This window comes from Arachis hypogaea, chromosome 11, assembly GCF_003086295.3.
Source record: "Arachis hypogaea cultivar Tifrunner chromosome 11, arahy.Tifrunner.gnm2.J5K5, whole genome shotgun sequence".
Classification (NCBI taxonomy): Eukaryota; Viridiplantae; Streptophyta; class Magnoliopsida; order Fabales; family Fabaceae; genus Arachis; species Arachis hypogaea.
Window position 1 is genome coordinate 27,698,910 of NC_092046.1, and position 15,753 is coordinate 27,714,662.

The 15,753-nt window shown below is 33.3% G+C and overlaps 1 protein-coding gene and 1 long non-coding RNA gene across 14 annotated transcripts; both read right to left on the reverse strand.

Moving 5' to 3' along the window:
• Window positions 1–1,708: 1,708 nt before the first annotated feature.
• On the reverse strand, window positions 1,709–9,354 carry LOC112720581 (protein tesmin/TSO1-like CXC 2). 13 transcript variants are annotated; one of them, XM_072206643.1, is made up of 11 exons: window positions 8,744–9,354; window positions 6,724–7,088; window positions 4,568–4,728; window positions 4,282–4,454; window positions 3,866–4,062; window positions 3,235–3,698; window positions 2,938–3,106; window positions 2,751–2,846; window positions 2,597–2,663; window positions 2,383–2,533; window positions 1,709–2,280 (listed from the first exon to the last, which is right to left on the reverse strand). In XM_072206643.1, exons 2-11 carry the CDS (start codon window positions 6,892–6,894, stop codon window positions 2,064–2,066), a joined length of 1,866 nt encoding a protein of 621 aa, XP_072062744.1. In that variant the 5' UTR covers window positions 6,895–7,088; window positions 8,744–9,354; the 3' UTR covers window positions 1,709–2,063. The 13 variants fall into 13 exon arrangements, with proteins under 13 accessions (XP_072062744.1, XP_025627353.1, XP_025627350.1 ...); XM_025771568.3 differs by adding an exon at window positions 5,316–5,384 and having other exon boundaries at window positions 2,383–2,663; XM_025771565.3 differs by adding an exon at window positions 5,316–5,384 and having other exon boundaries at window positions 3,866–4,454.
• A 2,824-nt stretch (window positions 9,355–12,178) lies between these two features.
• On the reverse strand, window positions 12,179–14,493 carry LOC112720582 (uncharacterized). Its single transcript, XR_003162262.3, has 3 exons — window positions 14,325–14,493; window positions 13,886–14,232; window positions 12,179–12,488 (listed from the first exon to the last, which is right to left on the reverse strand). It is a non-coding gene; the product is annotated as an uncharacterized lncRNA (long non-coding RNA).
• Window positions 14,494–15,753: the final 1,260 nt, after the last annotated feature.

Below are 15,753 nucleotides of genomic sequence, written 5' to 3' on the forward strand. Positions count from 1 at the left end.
CCACAACTCCAAACAAAATACTACCCACTCCACCAAAGAAGAGATGCCTTGTCCCAATCTCTAAAGTCCCTTTGGCATGGCCATCAAGACAAAAAGAGAATGGAACCACACACAATCCAAAGAAATCTGTATTACTAGCAGCAGTTATTCTACTAGAAACGGTCACACCAATAAATTCTTTGACAATCTTCCGATTTTACAAAATTTTTCCAAAAACTGAAGTGCTTGAAATTAATCAATTTTGCAAAATGAATCTGTAAATTTTTTAAATTATGCAACAAATTCAAGAATTTATTTCTTTCAAAATTAAAGTTTCATTGTTTGTATTCTTTTCTTGATGCCCAATGTACTAAATTTGGATTATTTGATATCACCTGCAGGTCTTTAATTTTACCAATTGACTCTGCCAAAATAAATTGTATCACATTTTTCACTCCCTATATTTCAGCAGCTACCAAATTACCTGCATTACAGAACTCACAAAGAAAAGCCACCAAATAATTATTTGCATTTGTAAGATATCTTCCCGTTGCAACCAATTGCAACCAATTGCTTTTCATGGATAAAATCAACACAAAGCCACCAATGCAAATTGTTTTGGTTACTCCTTTGGGTGATATCTCTCTTCATACTTATTTTTTTCACTTGCACCCTCTCTTGGTTCCTCCCTTTGATATAGCCATCCCACTCTTTCCAATAATATTTTATTTCCTCCCAAATCTTATCCTAGAGCAGCATTGATAGTGGAAGAAGCCGTTGCGACGGTGAGAGATAAGGATGAATCTCTCTTTTGGACACTAGGAGAACATTATATCAAAACAGCATCGTTTTAATTGTGTGCCACGCTGGCAGTTAACGACACACGTCAGTGAATGTTTATCGACTCAACGAAGAAGATGACGAAAGGACGAACATGAACAAGTTGGTTATCTTTCAGGGACGAAAATGGAGATCGAAGTATCTTTCAGAAACAATTTTGACTATTAACTCTGAATTTATTGGATGAAACATTAAACTAAGAATTTGAATCCTTTAAATTTTGATTTTTCACTTGAGAAAATAAAATATGATCTCTCACCCTTGAATAATTTTTCTCTCATATTTTCTCTTGGTCTCACCTATAAAATAAATTATAAGAGATTACACTTTATTCTCAAAAATAAAATTTAAAATTTAAAAAATCCAAATCTTAAATTAAACATACACTTAAATATCAAGTCTAGCTTTAAAAAAAACGATTTCAAGTCCAAAATAACAAAGCGCTTTAGATTTAGAAAATTTCAGGACCAAAAAGAGAGGGAAAAAAAAGTGAATTTCTTCGAGATACAAAGATTATCTTTCAAGTGGTGAATTTATGTTTGATCAAGATTTGAAAAAAAATGAATTTCTTTATTTAATAATCTCACCTTAAAATATTTTATTGGCTCGATATATTTGACACTAACATTTCAATTTGATATTTATTAAGCATCTTTCATTCTTATTTTTTCACATGATATATTAAGAACAATAAAAATAAAGTACTTACCTTATAGATTAATCATCAAATCAAGGTATCTTGATGAATAACTTCGTAATCAATTACTATAACTTGGAAGAAAATATCATATTTAAAAAGTTCTAAACATTTTGAAAGTGTGTTGACACTCTAATAGTAATAATAGTAGAAATATATATAATATAAACACTTATTCAAAAACAATAAATATAAAACTATAATTTCTCTATCAGAAACCTGTAGAGATTATTTACTAGAATGATTATAAAGATTATAACCATTATATATATATAAACACTGATTCAGAAAAAATAAATAGAATTATAATTTCTCTAACAAAGACCTCTAGAGATTATTTACTAGAATGATTATAAAGATTATAACCATTACTCAAATAAATACTAAATAATTGAAGGAACTCAAATAAAATAAAACTAAAGCTAAAATATACTTAAACCTAAACCATAACATCTATATGCCTAAAGCTACAAACTATTAACCTAACTGAAACGGACAAAGACCTAACTAATAACTATTGACTATTAATTAAAAAAATGTAGCACTGCTAACGATGATGATTAGGAGAAGGAAAAGAAATTGTCAATTCACCCTTAGAAGTGGAAATCCTCTTCCCACTTGGAGAAGAAGTTTTGATGGTCATGGGAGACCTATCACTTCTGCCTCGGCCTCCAAGAACATCTGTCATTTCCTGGTCCGAAACAGCTTGAGAATGCTTAGGTGGCTGAGACCAACGAGTGTTTGGTTTCACCTCTGACAATGAACTGTCACAAAAAGAAAAAATAAAAAAATGAATCAAGTCGGTACTAATAAACAAAATCATCAATTTTATCATTTCAAAGCTAACAAAAAACAGCATTTCCAACCTAAACAGAGGGAATGGCGTAGAGATTGGAATAAAATCTGGATGATTATCGGAGTTCTGAACTTCAATTATCTGTGATGCTTTTTCAACAACTTTTCCACAGGCCTCTGTTTCTACTTCTAGCTGGGCTTCTACTCCCATAGAATTAGCGCCTGAAACAATAAAATAGTTAGATTCTGATGGGTATTTAATTTGCAAAAGAAGGGACAACTCACCCTCCTTTCTACCAAATGTGTTCTTACACCCTTCACATCTACAGCTTAAAGAGCATCCAACACCAGCCTTTGAAAAACAAAACACTACCATTAGTAACTAATATTATAACTAAAACTAAAGCATTCATGATATATATCAAGGATAGATGAATACCTGAAAGCATTCACAGTATTTCTTTATGCAGACTGATTGTTTGCAGTTGCATCCCCTCTTGTGTCGTGCTGGTGCTGGAGTTTTATTTGGATCATTCTGAAAGCGAAAAATACATAAATCAGTAAATTTTTAGAACCAGGTTAAATTCCAGCCAACATAGAACGAGAGTTGAAGTTTAATTTCTGACCCCAATTTCAGGTTCAGGAATGACTTTAGGAGCAAAAGCCAGAGGATTGCGAGACTCGATCTGCTTGTGAGCTTGAATGACTTTGTCTTTATGAACAAGTTTGTTGCAGCAATCCTTACATGAGCAGTTGCCTGTGCAGTAGTCACGAGCAGCAAAGCACTCACAATATCTTATCAACAAAAAGTCATAAGCAACAAAAAAAACTATAAGTTCGATTTCAAAGGCATGTCACATTATAACTAACTGCTAATTAATTTACTGTTATTATTATTTGATTTTAAATCACTCTCATCTTACAACTTCAAACACTTTGATTTCTTGCACTTGCAACGCTTGCAGTCTCCATGTCTTTTCTTTTTGGGACTATTCTGACTGACATCATTAACAGTGGAATCTAATGCATGAGAATTATCCTTAGCTGGCTGAGGCCCAATGTTTGATGAATCCACTTCTATTGCTAGTGGTTCCTGATGTTCATAGCTGGTATAGATTTGCACGGAAGTGCAACTGGGAAGATTAAGATGAATTCCGCAAGACGACTCATCATTACTTATGACTTCTTTGTCGGGTGCATTCAAATGTAAGCCAACTGCAGGCATAATGCATTGCTGTGAACTGCTTTTGCGTTTTGCAGAAACCAGTTGTTTTTCATATCCAAGAGAACCGGATTTTAAATTATCATCTGAGTTCTTCCTTTGCACACTGTCAGTCTCAAAGTCTAGACATCGCCTCCGTGTACCACAGTTCATTACAGAAACAACCTTCAAACAAAAGAAATAGAACTTCAAATAAATAATTTACTTTTGCCATGCATACTACAAAGTAATTGGCTAAAATCTAGAGAGGCTAGAATTATAATTTATAAATGCAATGTTCACAACTAAGTATAATATGCATAATTCGTCACAACAGTAACAAACTTATCTACCTCAACATTTGGTTTTTCTTTTGTTTTGCTAGTCATGGCAAGGCAATGTTTGTCCTGCATTTGGTCTATGATTGCTAAGGGCTCAGGACGATAATCTTCTATTTTAAGTTTGCTATCTCTCAGACCATTATATATGGAAGATTCCAGTACCAGAGACATAAAATGAGAATCTGGTTTCTGCATTATACCCTTAAAAGCTGCGTCATTTGGGGAATTGAAAACGAAGAAATCAGTATCTCCAGAGATTAAATTATCCCAATTACACTCTGATTCTTGGCCCTTCGGATCAAATTGACACAACCCCTGATTAAACACTTCAAGAGAGTTAGCCTCATGACCAGGATCAGAGCCAGGGTTACCACAATTATTATAATTTAAGGCCTGCAGTATCTCAGCTGAGAAGTCTGTGTGCTCACCAGGTAGAGCAATCGAATCATCAACTACAGATATTCCATCATGAAAATTTCCCTGAGATTCCCTCGAGTTATGATATGGATGAAATGAATCTGCAATAGCCTCTTCACTTGTCTGAAATTTATTACCATCTTCAGATGACAACCCAGGCCTTGATGCCCCAAAAGGGTTATGCCTATAGATGTGAATAATATGTGACAATCAGAAATGGTTCATTGAACAGTATACAGATATTAGCAAATAAAAAATTATCAAACAAGGAAAAAATTAAAATCATTTGAACATCACCTCCTGAGAACTTTTGATTCCTTGAAACAGGTGAGATTGGATGAAGTAAAAGCACGCGGAGGGGAAGGAAAGCTAAGCGAGCTAAATGTTTGACCAATCTGGGCAGACTTCACGGGCTTTATAGGCGACAAACTGTTGATAAAACTGAATACAGGGGAATCCTGCCAAGAGCAAAGAGAAGAAATATAATTACAAATAGATTAATTGAAAGGATTAATTCATGTAAAAACAGATAATCAAGACTATGAACAAATACAGCAAATGAGTGCATAGAATACCTAGCCCATATAAAATTAAAGGGGCTCTCTGCTAAGAGGATAATTATGAAATGCAATCGACAGAACGCGAAACGCAAAGCAAAAGAAACTATTTACAATCCCTGCAAAAGCTGCAGAGCCTTGTAAACCATTACAAAAAGTACAAATAACTTAATTGGTCAAATGTTGTGTTACTAATCAAGTTACACCCTCTTTGATACTCACTTCTGTTACTCATCCAATATTTTTCTTTTATTTCAAATTTAAAATATTGGCCCCTCCAAAAATTTATCCTTTCTTTTTACAAATTTAACATGTCTGGCCCCTCCAAAAATCATCCTCAAGTTCCGCCACAGCTGCAAATTGAACTGCATGTTGAGATATTCATAAAACAGATATTCCAAAAACAAGAAAAATCACACATACGTTTTCCATGAAAACTTAACGAAAGACATGCAGAAAAGGCAGAATGGGAGGAAGTAAAGTAAAACCTCGACACGAGAGAAGGGAGGGTTGATCTGGTTCCTCTCCGGCGTGTCCATAACTAGTGTTGTGCGTGGCTATATCACACACACAATGCAACAATTTGTATGAGTGTCCCTTATAAACGAGGCACAGTGTAGAATTTATCTTTCTTTTCTGTTGAGAGAATGAAGGGGGAGGCTAAAAGAAAGGTTTTGAAGAAGCGAGAAGGCGGGAAGAGACTATTATAATATTTATTATGTATCTATCTGGTGGGGACTACCTCATTATTCCACTTCGTTTTTTTCTCTCTCACTCTCTTATTCGGTTATCCCATTAGAAAAAATGGATTAAGCCCATAACAAAATTGATAAAACAATAAATTAATATTTTAATTATTCTTAAATTAAGATAGGAAAATTAATAAAATTATAAATTCATTTTATATCTTTATTCATTTTTATTTTAAAACATTTTTTATATTTAATAGTACGGTTCACTTCTAATTCTTTTGGAATTATTTAATTCTTTTGTTATTTTTTATATACCATATATTTATATTGGATTAAATTTTTAAAATAAGAAAATAAAAATTTAACTACATTTATGTCAAGTAATAGCATTCACAAATTATAAAAATTATAAGTTTGATTAGTTAATTATTTTATTACTTTACTAATTTCTTTATTTTTGATATTTTATTTTTATATCTGAATTTCTTTCTTAGGATTTTTTTTTCGCATTTACTAACCACGGAGTAAGTATTGTTTTTCAGGGAAAGTACTACCTAAGTACCTAAGTTATACAGTTATACTATTATAATTAAATTAGTATATATTTACATTTTTACCAATTTGCATTCTGATTTGTGTCTGCATTTAATCATATTAAGCTATCATTAAATGAAATACTATTATATCTACAGTTACTTGTATTGCAATCTTCTTATTTTAATTATGTAATTAATTAATTAATTGCTTCCAAGATTGAATGTGCTCTACTGTGAATATATGTTATATAAGATGTGATTAAAAGTGGCAACTAATAAGTGATGAATGGGCTTTGAATAAATCAAAAATCTATGATGTAGCATCTGGATACTGAATTGCATACATGTTCTTCTATGCAAGGCTTACAGCGGGAAAAAACAAAGTTGTTAAATTGATAAGCACCAAAACATAGTTCAGCCAAGTGAAAGGGAGGATATAAGGAATAGATAAAAGATAACTAGCCATATGAAGGCATGAAGCATCTTAACAAATTTCAGTAGGCATGATTCCAATTTTCAATGTCTCCATGACTTCCCAGTATTTCCACCAATAGATATTAAAGTACCACAAACCAATGGGGGGCTGTTGTGCGTCATATTTTAATATCCATTTGCGGAAATATATGACAAAGGGTAATGATCTGTAGAAATAAATCTGATACACTTACCATGAGCATCCATGTTGCATTCTCAACTTCACGGGGATTTGATTTTACATAGCGGTGGTTGAATATGCATCCTGTGCAGATGTGCAACAAGGAAAGGAATGTTCGCAGCAACAGAGCACTCTGATCCAGCATAAGGACAATTGTATGGTCTGAAATTGCATTCTGTCTCATGCTTCAGCTTGCTGTAGTATGGAAATATTTCTGGACATCCGAGGGAGTAGTACTTGCAAGGCAACTAAAGTGATTCAGCCACCTTTTCCAGCGCCAGACACCTAATATCTCCAAGCTCTTGTCTACAAGTGACAAGTGGGACACCGATTGTGCACCCTTGTTTAATGTATGCCCATTATGGCACTGCAAGAAATCTATTGGAACTTTCATTTTCCACATCTTCACAAATACAGACATTTTGCAGTATGTGTCAACTAATAATATACTTCAATACAGATTGTCTATAAGAAATCCTAGACAATCAATATTCCTCAGAATCCAGTCTGAATCCTCTCACCCTCTCATTTTTTTCATCTCCTAACAAGAACCACCTACATATGCTATGCATTCCTACATTCCAACTACAACATAGGCAGTTAGTTACTTACATGCGCCATGCATGATTACATCAGTTTGCTAGGGTAGTTTTTCAGTCAGTAATTTATACCTGCATAACTTTGGGGAAAGGCTTATTTTTCTAGTCTCTTTGGGTTCCAGCTTATTCGCCTTTAAAGGTTTCAGTCAGTAATTTCTCTCTGCTGGTTTTTCTCTCTCCTTTCTCCTAAGAAAGTTTCTTTAACAAGAAAAGGAGATAAACCAAATAAATCCTCCTGACGTTTTGAGTTTTTATTTGTAGTTCAGAGTTAGCTGTTACTTTAGTTCATATTATACATAAAAGACCTCAGCTAGGGGACGGGGGGAATAAATGAAATCGGCATTTTTGCCGAGGCCAATCTTCAACTTTTTTGTTCCCATTTATTATGACTTCTAAGGTAACCATATAACTTACTGTTCCAATCTTCTTACTCAGCCTAGTAGATAAGAAGAAGCAAATCCTTTACTACTTTTCAATAATTGATACAGAGAGCTTTCAACCATAGCATCCCTTGGGTCACACTGACTTCATATTGTCTTCTACTTCAGATAAAATATATGTTCCCATGGTCTATAACCCTAATAGGTGGTTTTGTGCAAATCCTTCTTCAAACTTTTAATTATACCCAAGGCCTTTTTAATACCAGAGCTTCTATAGGCTAAATTCCCAAAAATATGTAAACTCAAATTCTACCATATTTTCTAAAATAGATGCTACTGCAACATTGTCTTGAATGCATTTATTCCTAATCCTATCTTGTTGCCATTTTACCGCCCAAGCTTACATCTGATACAACAACAAAATATAGTTGTGTAAAAAGTATTTTCTTGAGTTTAACTAACAAAGAACATCCACAGTACTCCTCGGATTCATTCACCAAGGTCTTACTACATATTCATCAACCATAAATCTTTACTCCATACCAACTTCTAAAGGAAACATTGTTGTAAAATCAGTTCTAACTAAACTTACTTTCAGAAACTATAATATCAAAAAGAAAAAAAAAACTTCGTATACCAAAGACTACTGATAAATTTAAATTACTAAACAAGAATGAAACACTGAACTACAGTAAATAATTCACTTTGCTAAAATTTTATTTGTAATAAACAAATGTTAGATTAAAGTTTTGACACCATGGTAAACTCCTTGAACTGGCATCTCACTGCAATCATTATTTGAGCTCAATTCCACTAAATCAAACATGCCCCTCTATACACAACACTTTCTCAATGTAACTATAACCCTAAATTCCCAAAACCAATTCCAAGACCCATTCCCCCAACTCAAAGAAAATTCAATTAATACTCAAAAACACATGTCATCAAAATTCACTCAATCCAACTTCAAATCCATCACCAAAAGGAATTAGCAATCACCTCAAAATAATTTTTAAAAAATGAATAAAATGAAAATTAGGGACAGAACCCTAACCTGATGAATTGGGGGATACATTGAATTGGTGCAAACGGGACATTCAAGCAACTCATGGACGCTGGTTGCAGGAGGAATAACCACCGTTGCGCCCATAACATTGTTGTTGTTGTTGTTGGCGCCTCCATTCCAAGGCTTCGAAGAAGAAAACTCAGAGTGATGATGAGGATGAAGGTTATGGTGTTGGATCTCATCTTCATCCGTGCCATCAGAGGATGACACGCTCAATGCTGTCAATAAAACAAAATTTGGATACAAAGAAAGAAAGAATACACAGTTAAGAAAATCGAGAAAATTTCATTATTTTTCATCGATTTAAATACACAGCCAAAAACTTGGACATCTCTCTTTTTCTTTTCTTCTTCTTCTTCCTTCTCCAATTGTGTTGGTGATTATTCTCTTTGTCTTTCTGGTTTCAGTGGGAAAAGTTTTATATCAAGAGAAACTAGAAGAAGAATGGAAACAGAACACGAGAAGGAAGATGAGGATGGTGGTCATGGATTAGAGATGGCAAAACTGTTCGAGACACGGAGAATTCTGGAGGGACTATTATGAACAAAAGATATGATCATATGAGTGTGGGAATTTTTGCTAATTTTTGAAATTTATTTAATTGTTTTTAATGGTTTATCTTTTATATATGTTTTTTAATTATTTGACATATATATATATATATATATATATATATATATATATAATTCTCATTTGTTTAACTCTTTTTCAATTTATAAATTCTTAACGGCTAGCGTAGTCTATACTTTATCCAACCTTTCTGTATTTACCCTCTTGTCATTCTCCTGTCTCACCGTATTGTCAATCTTCATCGCTTCATTGCCCTCACCGCGTCGTTCTCTATATTTGTGGCATTCATTTTCACAACTTTGTCGTCGTATCCATTCTCCTCTCTCTGTTGTTGCGTCCCCCATCTCGTCTACTGCTCTGTGCTCTAGCTCGTCGTGGCATTTTCCACTGCGTCATTTTGAAAGAAGTCACCGTCTTGTCTTTTAGATTTTTTGTATAAAATCTTGCTATTTTTGTATAGGATGAATACTTTCAACTCTATTCCTATGAAAATTAATAATTAGTCAGAACTATCAGAGAGATGGAGAATGGGTCTCCGCGGAAAATGGGACCCTGTGGGGAATGGAGATAGGAAGGAATATTCTCCTATGGCAGAAAATGGAGACGGGAATGAGGAGTAAATCTGGGGATGGGAATGGGGAGTAGGGAGACATCCTCCGCCCCGCTCTACCCCGTTGACATCCCTATCATGGATTCGATGAGAGAAGAGAAGAGGAGAAGATTAAACCACTTTTTCTGTGGAAAGAAGAACGAACGGCTTCTTTTCTTTCTGTCTTTTTCTTTTTTCTCTTTCTTTCTCTAACATTCTCTTACGAGGTTCAGGTTGTCTTTCTCGTGTCTGAAGGATGTGAGAGAGAAACAAATTCTGACCCTTGGATTTATAGCAAGATTCATAGATATGACGGTAGCAAATCTTCTTACTCTTTCTCTATGTTTTATACTTTTATACTTTTATAGTTTTATTGATTTCTTTGTAAATTTGCTTAGTTCACATCTCAAAATCTGAGAATGATAATTAATATAATTAATCTCTACATACAAGTGCTTTAAATAAATAAGTCCAAACAAGTTGGTTTGACCTAATTCAATTCAGGCGCTACTTTCTCCAACAAACTTTTCACCAAATGCGCCAATATATAACTTCCATTTTCATGCGGATTTCATTTTCTTTTTCAAATTTTCTCAGGTTTTTTGCGTCTCTACGTTCTGTTTCGTTTCTTCGTTCTTTGCGTTCTCTTTGTTCAAGTTCAATGCTCTTCATTCAAGTTTTGAAATCAAGCTGTAAAATCAGGTTTGAATAGTTATTTTGTTGTCGAAGATAATGAATGATTCAAGCTCATACTGTCAAGTGAATCAGAGCGAAGTGGATTATTGTTTTGAATTGAATGAAGCGGTTGAGGTGTGGTTTGATTCTAGTTTAATATTGTTCGTTAGTAGTTTATGATTTTGTATGTGAATAATGATGTTTTTCTTTGTGAAAAATTGTTATTCATGGTTGATGGTTTGAAATAAAACGTGAGAAAATATAGAGAAGGGGAAATCTTTTTTTAGGTTTAACTCTACCATATAGAAGAAATAGAAAATGATCATTTAAAATGCGTTTGAATTTAAAACGAGTCAGTACTCCTGGTCTACGAATCTATTCTAATTATCAACAAATTCTGAGAATTTTAGGGGGACTGGGGAAAGCTTGAACCCAATTCCTACAGTGATGAATATAGGCGCAATCGAGATTCCTGGGGAGTTATACATTTGTGTATTGATAAGATGTTGGCAGGGTTTTCAAGGAATACAAATAACCTCCAGTTTTTTCCAGATTTGGCGAGCATCTGGAATAACTAGTGAATTACAACTTTATTGCACCACAATTGGTGGGCAAGCTCTTCTATTCTGGTTCATGGTTTCTCTTGGCTCTATGGTTCATCTGGGAGAGAGATCGAGCTTCAAGAAATAGTGAATGTGCAAGGTACTAGTTCTGAATCTGATTCTATTATTTTGATGAATCTGTTTTCTCCCCTCATTTCGGTGTATTTCGATTATAAATTTGTGTATTTTGGAACTCTTTCGATATATTTTGGAAACCTTTCTTTGTATTTGTACGTTCAGACTTTCAATTGAACTTGGATGAATTGTATTATTTCTTTGAATCGAATCAAGTGGTGAGGTGTGGCTTGAATCTAGTTAATGTAGTTTGTTAGTAGTTTATGATTCTGAAGTTGAATCATTTTGTTTTTGTTTGTGAAACTTGTTGTGCATGGTTGATGTTTGTATTTGATTGTAACGTACCAGTTCTGAATTTGAATTTATTATTTTGATGAATCTGTATCCTCCCCTGTTTCGGTGTATTTTAGTTTCTAATATGGTTTACTTTGCACCGACTTCGGTTTATTTTCAGTTTCTGTACAATGTTGATGAGTGGTTTGTTCCAAAGATTGGGATGAATTTTAACACGCTTAAAGAAGCTAGAAAATTCTACAAAGATTATTCTAAACTTGCAGGTTTTTCTACGAAAATTTGGAGCACAAATAAGAAGGAAAATGAAATTAAGAACCAATTAATTACATGTATCAAAGAGGGAAAATGGAAATTGAACATATCTCCAATTGAGAAGACAAATCCCTTAGCTGGATTTAATTGTCCTGTGTAACGCCCTACCACTCAAAGCTTTACGCTTAAGTTCGTAAATCAGAGGTGGTGAAGTATTACAACCTCTAAAAGTAAAATGCGTACATAGGCATATATGAAAAGAAGCTTTAACTAGGAGCCTTAAAGAAAAGTTAAGCAAACAGAACTCGAAAATTGTGTCACACTCGAAACGGTTAAACGTAGAAGGAAACAGATAACAACGTATAATAAAGGAAATGTACATATATACATAGAGTTCCAAAAAGATACAAGTAGCAAGCTCTTAACATGACCTGCGAAGCAAAGGCCGACCAAAGTATAATTATATATACATATAACCCAAAATATTTCCAAAAGACAAAATAAAATCACGTCTCTCTAAGTCAATCTCTAGGAGGGACAAAATACAAGTTATGTACAAAATGGAGAATACTACTTATATACATATACAAGACTCTAAATACAAAACATCCAAAACGTATATCTTTGCGTCCCAAGAGTCTCCAGCATGCTCAATGTGGTATCTCATGTCTTGCATCTGAAAACAATATTGTATGGAATATGAACCAGAGGTTCTCAATATGGTATAAGTGCCCACATAGCTAATAAATAATGTCCCAGAAAGTCAGAGGCATTTCAAAACTCCAACAACCCATATTTATATCTTAAAGTTTTTACTAAACCAAAAATAGGGTGACTAAATCTAAGGAATCTAATCTAACTCTCCGTTTTCTTTCTCCACAATCCTCCCAACCTCCCAGTGGAGCAACCCTCAGCGCCTCCTCCTTCCGCCAGAGGGATCTCTCAGAAACAATCACAGACAAACAGATAAGGAAAAAACAGGTATAGATAGCAAATATGGCAAGTAGATCAAATAGTTGTTAATTGCAATTAAGCAAATAGGCATGCCAAAACAAAAAAAAATCAAACCCAAACAGAACATACAAATGCATATGATAAATGCCTATCCTATGGCTGATAAGTCTCATCTGTCGGTCATCCAGCCAAATCCGACATGTGCGGTAGTGAACCCTAGACAGTCTCTGCGCTCACGCATCCCCAAGAGTGTGTATATATATATATATATATCATCAATCAATTATCATCTCATTGGGGGAATCCGGAGAGTTAAAGTGCCCGGTCACATCTTACGACGGAGGGTCAACAGAGTATCGAGTCTCAACTTGGAGCAAATGGTGGCAAGCCACTGCATCTTCCCAAGGAAACTTGTGTCTCAGATAATTTTAAATACACAAGCCTGATGGATCTTTCATATCATCAATATCAATCATCAATAACATCATCACAGTTCATCAACATCATCATCACCCTTATCCATAACTCATGCAATCACAATTCATCATGTTCATACATCATTAGTTCCATTATTCACTTCACAACCCTTTCTCAATGTCAATCTAACTTCTTTAATAGGTTCACTCTCTTTCCTAAGCCTAACTCTAGCTATCGGACCTTAAACCCATAGTGAACTGAACTTTAAAGACCTCAGAGCTTTTAATCTGGCAATGTTAGGTAAGCAAGGTTGAACACTACAAACAAAGTCTAACTCACTAATTTACAAAGTCTATAAGAGCAATTATTTCAAGTATTCTGACTTTATCAAGGCAGAAACTGGAATCAACCCCTCTTGGGACTGGTGAAGTTTGTTAGAAGGACGGAAGGTTCTGAAAAAAGGAGTACGATAGAAGGTAAAAAATGGTCATTCGGTGAGAATTTGGAGGATACTTGGATCAAAGATCATATGGCCCTATCTACCCAAATGGTTTCAAGTGGTGACTCAGAATTAACAGGGGTTAATCAACTCATAACAGATACCAAATAATAGAATCAACAGCTCATAACAGAACAATTTAATGCAGAAATTGCTCAGGCCATTCTACAGATAGATATAGAAGAAGGAAGTGATAGACTCACCTCGAACCATGGAAGAAGTGGAAATCACTTAGTGGCTTTAGGATATGACTTAGCTCACCAGTTCTATCACCCTCCCCTTGATTTGATACCTACACAGTGCTGGCGAAAGAGGCTTTGGAGATCAGTTTGGGACTTGAAAGTACAACCCAAACTCAGAATTTTCTTGTGAAAAGTAATGCATAAAAGATTACTAGTGGGTCAAAGAATTCATGAACGAATATCTACGATTTTTCCAATCTGCCAAAGATGTAACCAAGTTGATAAATGTATCCAACATTGCTTGATTAGTTGCATGCAATCCCGAGGTGTATGGCTGAACTCTGGAATTGAAGCCCCTGAGTTTTGAACTGAGCAGGAAACATGAGAATGGTGGTTCGAATTAACCGAAAAGTTAAAGAGCAAAAAGAATGGCAGGATGCAAATGAGAGCAGCTGCGTACCTGAAAATTTGGAAGCCCAAAATAAGTTCATCTTCGAGGGTAATAACTTCGATGGCCAACGCGTTGTTGAATTAGTAAGAAAGAATACTTCAGAATTTCAAAATTGTTGGACAGTTTGAAGAACAGAGTAATGATGCTAATGCTAGGAAGAAGACACCCAAACATTACTTTTTTCTCTTTCCATGAGTTGTTTTATGTCTTTTTGCTTGTGCAAATCCCCTATTTTGTCATTGTTTGAGGTCCAGCGTGGATCCAAAAACTATTTTTATTAAATGAAAATCTACCTTTGATAAAAAAAACCAACTAATATTATTATCATTGCTATATTATTTGGACCAGTTCTAATATCTTAAATATCTAAAAAATAGATTATTAACATATAAATAATATTTTTTAAATTTTATCTAAAATTTTTAATATAAATTATTTAACATTGTCACGACAAAAAAAGTAAGAAATAAAATCAATGTTTCTTCTAAAGATGATTATCATCAAAATTATAAATATATGATAAGTACTTATAGTATATTAAAATACTACCATAATAAAAAATAATTCAAACATTAAATTAACAAACTAATAGAATATATCAGAACTAATAGAGAATATATATATATAATCAACCAAGATGATTCCGTATATTATTTGAAACAGCTCTAATATCGAAAATCTAAAAAAATAGATTATTAACATGTAAATAATATTTTTTGAATTGATCTAAATCTTTTAATATAAATTATTTAATATTGTTACGGCCAAAAAAAATTAAGAAATAAATTCAATATTTCTTCTGAGGATGATTATCATAAAAAATTATAAGTACTTAGAGTATATTAAAATAGTACCATAAAAAAAACAATTCAAACATTAATTAACAAACTAATAGAATATATATGTACAACCAACCAATGTTATTATCATTCTAGTTTATTATTGGGACTAACTCTAATACTTGAATATCTAAATAACATATTATTAGCAAATAAGGTTTAAATATTCTGTTGGTCCTTATAATTTTATTAAATTTTTAATTAGGTCCTTATACTTTTTTTCCTTTTAATTGGGTCCTTACACTACTTTTAATTTTGTAATTACGTCCTTTTCATGTTAAAATTAACATAATATTTTTACCAAAATACATGCGGTCAAAGATTTAATTAAGTTTTTAATTATAAATACCTTCAATTTGCGAAGAAATATTTGTTAACTCTAATACTTTTTACACTAGGAAGAATTTAATTACAAAATTAAAGTAATGCAGAGACCCAATTGAAAGAAAAAAAAGTATAGGAACCTAATTAAAAATTTAGCAAAACTATAAGAACCAACAGAGTAATTAAACCAACAAATAAATAATATTTTTTAGATTAATCTAAATTTTTTAATATAAATTATTTAATATTCTCAGAGCCAAAAAATTAAGAAATAA